Raw genomic sequence first — 7,765 nt, forward strand, 5'->3', positions numbered from 1 at the left:
CTGTCTTGTTACCTGATCAGCCTTGACTGATCATTTGTGAATTATCGCTCTTCCTAGGAAGCTTGTTTCTAACCCTGTCAAAAATGGTTTGTGATATTGAGCTTCAGCTGTGACAAGGTCATGACAACCTACCAAATGCTTCTTCATAGATGTTGCTCATTCATCTTGATTTTGCTCACTACAGACCCTCAGCAAACTATCTCTTATTTTTGGAGTTCTGACTTCAATTACATAGTGTCAATTTCCATGTTTTCTGTCAGAAATGCAAATACTTTCACAAAAGAGACAACTGCTTTTCCAGTCAAAACGGTGTTGTTCCTTGTTTCAGTTCACTGAACTTTGCTGGTACTTCCTGTTGCATTTTCAAGCTTGTTAGAGGATTTGCTTTTCCTATTGTAGGCCTGCCTCTGACAATCAGGATGAATTTTTACAGGTTTGTTTAATTTCAGCCTGGTTTCTGTGAAATATTTGTGCAAATCATGGTTGCTAACTGTAATACTGTAGCCTAAGATAGTCTGTATTCCCCTTTTTTAATAGCTTGTAGTTTGTCTGATATAGTCTCTGGCCATCAACATTTCACACAATGATCCTTGTTGATTTTGAAAACACAACTTGATGACAGAGAAGATGATGGATAATTAGCTTGCATGTCACTCATTATTCTTCATTTGCCTGAAACAAAAGAGAAATTAAATGTAGCATTTTTTTTTAACAAACATCAAGACTTATTTTGCTTTCAGCCCATATATACAAGCAGTCATCGATTATCAGTGGGACGGGAAGTGGTGCTTTCAACGTGGTATGGCTGTTGGTGGTATTGGTGGGGTTCCGTTCTTATGGCTTGATGATGAGCGAAAATCTCTGATAACCGAAAATTGGTAATTTTCAGCGCTTATGGTACTGATAACCAGATTTTGTAGCCAATAACCAGTTAATAGTGCCTCTGTTAGGTATGTATCGACACCGATAACCAGAAATCAGAGCATTACTGCGAGAAAATCAGCAATTTTTGGCACTATACAATTGCCACAAAACCAGATTGCCTATGACAGGACTGATGCATATGCAAATAATTTTTTAGCACAAATAAGGGACAACGAGGCATATACTTTTCGTAATCAACATCAAATCGTGTTTCCAACAATACTAAATATGTTTAAGGGAAAAATAATTCCTCGTTCAACTCTATTTGACCACACTACTAGTACTTGTAAACTGACATTTAGTGTATCCTAGTATTTTCTGGCTTTATTTTTGTTTTCTGTACATTGCTAAAAAGGTTTTAAGTCATAAATGCTAATGATTCTACGATGTTGCTCTTGATAAACAACTTATCTCCTTGCCACATAGGTCACACTCGATGATCTTAGTTTTATATTCAACATGCAAGACTACATTTCTTTAGTTTGAATGTTACCAGCTTAGAACACTGACCATTCACCCATTTTCTCTGGGTCCTCTTGCAACTATTACTGCTGTTTAAATATCACCAGTGACACTCATTTTTGTGCCATCACTACTCTTATTTTGCTGGTTAGCTGTAAGTCTAAGTTATATTACAGTATAGTGAAAAGGATCAAACACTGAACCCTGTGGCATACTGCTTGTGACTTTTTGATAATGAGTAAATATAACATTCATGACTTTCTGTTTTCTATTACCCAGCCAGTCTTCTACTACATCTGTAAAATCTAGACTTCTTCATTTTGTTGTTAATCTTCTATGTGGCACACTGTTAAATGCCTTCTGGAAATCCAGATTGTGTATCTACTGCTCCACTTTATTAAATGTAACATACATTTTACAGAAATCAAACGGCTGGTTAAGCATGATTTTCCACTCTGTGAGAGAGAGAGAGAGAGAGAGAGAGAGAGAGAGAGAGAGAGAGAGAGAGAGAGAGAGAGAATTCTCTCTTTCAGAAGGAATAAATTAAGAAAATGCTAATTAAGAAATCCTACCTCTAATATCCATTCCTTTCATACTTTTTAAAAAACATAAATCACAGAAAATACTTTATTATATTACAGTATACATTTACAAATCACTTAACCTGATTACAACCCAAAACAATAAATTATAATTGCATAACATATACCACCTGACAAATATACAACTCATAAATAAATAATATTCTGTATAATTCAACACTGGACAAATTTATGACATCCAGGTCTTTTAAAACTTAAAACTAATATACACTTGGTATAACAGCGCATGATTGTTAGACCAGTTTACACCACAGAGCTACATATACAAACACTTCTATACCACTTTTGCTATCATTTATCATTTTCATGAATAAATGATAAGTTATCTACATTTTTAGGGTTTCTACACATTACATGAGTTAAGAGGCATGAAAAGCTGTGCAGCTATGCACTGTAGTCTCACAGTTTATCCACAATCTTATTCAAATTCCTTGTTTGTAAAATATTCCTCCAGTACATTTTAAAATGTTAGTCAAATTAAACACTATCATAATTCTTTAATTAGCATGTAAAACAGATGAACTTCCTGAACTGTACTTACATGGTGTTTAACAATCATGCACAGCTACTTAGTTCCACAGTTGGCCACAAGGTTGAATCCAGTATTACAGTAATACCTCAATCTTACACGACTCAAGCTGCACAAATTCACAGTAGTGCGAACTTTTCATTGGAACCTAATTATCATATGCACGTTGAGAGAATTTTTATGGTACATTTATGTCAATTAATATTTTCAAATAATAATAATACTAATGTAACTGTAAATACAAAATTCATACGCGATTGTAATTTAAATTAATAAAATAACCTTTCCATTTCACTTTTAAGTAAGAATAATAATAGTAATAATAATAATAATAATAATAATAATAATAATATAATAATAATAATAATAATAATCAGACACCAACTAAAGAAAATTCCAAACTGGAAGGTCCCAGGTCCCAATGAAGTCCATGGATACTGTTTCAAAAACTTAATGCCCTACATCCACGAATAGCAGAACAACTCCAGCACTGTCTCGCAAATCACAGTGCGCCCAAACAGATGACCACAGGGAGAACATCCTTAGTACAGAAAGACAAGACCAAGGGAAATATAGCAAGTAACTACAGGCCTATCACCTGCCTACCAATAATGTGGAAGTTATTAACAGGCACCATCAGTAAAAGGCTATACAACTACCTAAAGGATACAAAAACTATCCCCACCAACAGGCTGAAGAAGAAAGTGTAGGGGTACAAAAGACCAGCTCCTGATAGAAAAAATGGTAATAAAGATCAGTAAGAGAAGGAAAACCAACCTAAGCATGGCATGGATTGACTACAAGAAAGCCGTTGACGATACTACACACACGGCAAATAGAATGCCTGAAAATATATGGGGAGAGGAAAACACCATCAACTTCCTAAAACATACAATGTGCAACTGGAATACAATAATTACAAGCTCTGGAATAAGACTAGCAGAGGTTAACATTAGGAGAGGGATCTTCCAGGGAGACTCAATTGTCCCCACTACTCTTCGTAGTAGCCATGATTCCCAATGACAAAAGTAGTACTGAAGAAGATGGATGCTAGATACCAGCTCATGAAGGGAGGCAACAGAATTAACCATCTGATGTTCATGGACGACATCAATTTGTATGGTAAGAGCATCAAGGAAATAGATACCCTAATCCAGACTGTAAGGATTGTATCCGGGGACATCAGGATGGAGTTTGGAATAGAAAAATGTGCCTTAGTCAACATACAAAAAGGCAAAGTGACAAGGACTGAAGGGATAAAACTACCAGATGGGAGCAACATCAAACACATCAAATACCTGGGCATAATCGAAGGAGGGGATATAAAACACCAAGAGATGAAGGACACGATCAGGAAAGAATATATGCAGAGACTTAAGGCGATACTCAAGTCAGAACTCAATGCCAGAAATATGCATGATGAAATCCATAAACAAATGGGCAGTGCCAGTAATCAGATACAGTGCAGGAGTAGTGGAGAGGATGATGGCTGAACTCTGCAGCATTGACCAGAAAACTAAGAAACACATGACAATACACAAAGCACTAAACCCAAGAGCAAATACGGAGACTATACATAACACAAAAGGAAGGAGGGAGACGACTACTAAGCATAGAGGACTGCGTCAACATAAAGAGCAGAGCACTGGGGCAATATCTGAAATCCAGAGAAAATGAGTAGCTCAGGAGTACAAGGGAAGGATTGATAAAAGCAGACAAAGACCCAGAAATATAAGGAGACAGGAGAATGACAGACAAACAGAATAATGGCCCAACAAACCAATGCACAGACAGCACATGAGACTATAAAAAACTGGTCAGTGATGAACTTGGCAATGGTTACAGAGGGGAGAACTAAAGAAGGAAACAGAAGGAATGCTAACAGCAGCAAAAGATCAGGCCCTAAGAACCACATATATTAAAAAAAATGATAGATGGAAATAACATCTCATTCATATGCAGGGAGTCCAATGTGAAAAAACGAGACCATAAACCAAACAGCAAGTGAATGTCTGGCACTTGCACAGAACTAGTACAAACAGAGGCATGATTCAGTAGCAACAGCCCTCCACTTGACCCTGTGTAAGAAACACCAGCTACCTTGCAGTAAAAAGTGGTACGAGCACCAATCTGAGGGAGTAATAGAAAACGATCAGGCAAGGATCTTCTGGGACTATGGTATCAGAACAAATAGGGTGCTACGTGCGAATAGACCAGACGTGACTCTGATCGACAAAACGAAGAAGAAAGTATCACTCATTGATGTCGCAATACCATTGGATACCAGAATAGACGAAAAAGAAAGAGAAAAAATGTATAAGCATCAAGACTTGAAAACAGAAATAAAAAGGAAATGGGATATGCCAGTGGAAATTGTACCTATAATCACAGGGACAATAGGCATGATCCCAAGATCCCTGAAAAGGAACCAGGAAAAATTAGATGCTGAAGTAGTCCCAGGACTCATGCAGAAGAATGGGCTCCTGGAAACTGCACATAGTAAGAAGAGTGATGGATTCCTAAAGAGGCAGGCTGCAACCTGGAACCCCATGCTATAAAAACCACCCAGTCAAATAGGATGACAGTGATAAAAAAATAATAATAATATAACTGTTATTACAAAATGCATATGAAAATATCTTTCCTTCATCTTTGAAGAGAAGCTCAAAGCCAGAGCTGTCAAATATGTCATTAATGGGGGTCGAGAAGATTTCTAAAAATAGATCGGTCGGAAGGGGGAAAGAGGAGAGAAATAGTACATACAAGTAAACTTCACACACTCCTATATCTTTACCAACTATATATTTCTTTTTTTAAGGGTAATGTATTAAAATAACTTTTAAATGAATTTTTAGTAATTTTAATTTCATTTAAAAGTTAGTTTAATACTTGGGAAGCATGATTAGTTTCATATTTAGTGTTCTAACTTGAAAAATAAGTATTTATTAGCATTTTTAGAGACAGTGCCAAACTTACGTGAAAATTCAACTTGCACAAGGGGGTCTGTAACCTAACCTTACATAAGATTAAGGTATTACTGTATATTGCAGTAATGGATTTTTTCTTATAACAGCACTCAAAATCACAGTCAACCAAGATCAACTACATACTCTTGCCAACTGCAATACGATTATGCTTTCAGCAATTATGAAATACCTACTTGGTATACCAATCTGAGATCTGTCACATTCTTATTCATTTATACACAAAAATATTTGCATGAAGTTGACAGATGCCGAAACATCTGAAATGACACAAAGATAAGAAAGGCAAAAGACAAAAAATAAATGGAAATCACAAAAAGTTCACTGTATATCACTTATCATTCAGGAAGGCAGTTTCATAGTAGCTACAGTAAAGTCTTATTCACACTAAAAGATGTGTGAATGCAAGTGCTATATGAAAATTCATATCAAATTTAATATTTTTTATCTGTTTATAGTGTCATTCTAAATAGAACTATCATTCTATTTTACAAAGGTGTATCACATAGAGTGCTCCTACTTGAGATCCAAGTTCAAGGCCAAGATTAAATCCTTCAGATAGAAAGGGGTACAAATCATCATGTACTTTGTAACAAATGTCATCCTCGCTCATACACATTTCTTTCAAGCTCAATAAACATATAAATTCCTTCACTACAGAAAAGATGATTTTCATGATAAAGCACTTTCTGCATAAAAATACACTAAACTAGCATAAGCCCTCCTTATTTTGCAATTAGGCAGATATATGCAATCAAATGGATTATGGCAGAATTTTACATAACCATTAAGAGGTCCAAGCTCATATACACAGTCACAGATTGCCTGTTTCTATAAGTACTATTATCCTCATGACAAAGTGAAGAAGTCAGAATCACTTCATCTCTTGAGACTAATTCCCATCAAGCACATAGAATGTTTCTATCAGAATACCATTTGTCAATCATCTACAATGTCACAAAATGAGTATACCATACAAATCACAGAATTGGGAGATTGCGCTTAAAGCAATATCTAACGTAAAAAAAATCTTATGAACTGATCAGTATCTGAATTTATCATCTTGTAAATGGAAGATGAATGATACACAGATGAAGAGTATTACTGGAAGAGCAACTTTACTCCTCCTGATCATGCATTTTTTAAACCAAATTTCAGATCATTGCCCCCCAAAATGTTAAGGTCTTACATAATTAAATATAGCCAACAAAGGAATAATTAATCTACCTTAGGTACAGTATTAGAAATATATGCCAAGCAAACATGAATTAGTAGTGCACCAATTTGCAATAATAGATATGAATGCCTTGTTATATGACTTTATGAATAAAATACAAGTAACTGATATAAAATAGTTGCATAATAAAGAAATAAGGGTTAATATATGTAATGCACTCATATTGAATATATGGAACAATATTCTATAACCTTTGGTACTGTATAGAACAAAGAAACTGTATATATTAGTAATAAACTATATGTAAGAATACTGAATACAAAATATGTCATAAAAAAGTCCATATTTAACATAAACATGAAATGAGCAAATATAATAAAATCTGGAACTCATAAGTATCTTCAAAATTGAAAATAACTTTCTCCTACAATTACGATTTCTTAGTGTATCTCTATGGTACCTAAATGTCTCCAAGACATGCAAGTACTGTAAAAATAAGTGGTTTGTCAGTTGTATAGACAAGAAAATCAAACTAACTGCAAAATCCTCTTTGAATTATAATAAAGCTCAAACTTTTTCAAAACCTCACTTGTCAAAATGCTATTGCACGAAAATGGCACTAAGACGAGGACTGAGGTCGACGAGTCTGAATGATTCGAGGTCTGGGCCCGTTTTCGGGTTCTTCTACTTCCTCACAAACATGAACAATTATCCCTGGCTTGTCCTCCATAGGTGGATGAAGTTCATGACTTTCCCCTGTGAAATGATAAAAGGCAAGTTCACTTATTAAAAGTAAGGTACAACCCTAGGGGAAGAGTCAGAATTCTTTTAACAAAACTAGTTGCTAAGGGTAACTCAAATCTTTCCTCTAAACAACATGCAACTGCTGACAGGATGACAAGACATTTTAGAGTAATTTGGGATTTAAGAATATTATTTTGCATATGGCAATAACTACAATGTACCAACAATAAGTGAGTTTTTCCTTAATCAGCCTATTATGCTCTTGGAACCTTAATTATTATTAGTATAAGATATGTACAACAATTCCAAGAGACTTTATCTTGAATATATTTGATTACACTCA

General features: G+C 35.1%; 1 protein-coding gene across 1 annotated transcript; it reads right to left on the reverse strand.

Annotated features, from left to right (window-relative positions):
* Positions 1 to 1,999: 1,999 nt before the first annotated feature.
* On the reverse strand, positions 2,000 to 7,437 carry LOC135220924 (calcipressin-2-like; the record flags this gene model as incomplete). Its single annotated transcript, XM_064258573.1, is given in 1 exon segment — positions 2,000 to 7,437. A coding segment is annotated over 1 exon segment (140 nt), but the record flags the coding sequence as incomplete, so codon positions are not given.
* Positions 7,438 to 7,765: the final 328 nt, after the last annotated feature.

The sequence above is a fragment of the Macrobrachium nipponense genome, chromosome 2, assembly GCF_015104395.2.
Source record: "Macrobrachium nipponense isolate FS-2020 chromosome 2, ASM1510439v2, whole genome shotgun sequence".
Classification (NCBI taxonomy): Eukaryota; Metazoa; Arthropoda; class Malacostraca; order Decapoda; family Palaemonidae; genus Macrobrachium; species Macrobrachium nipponense.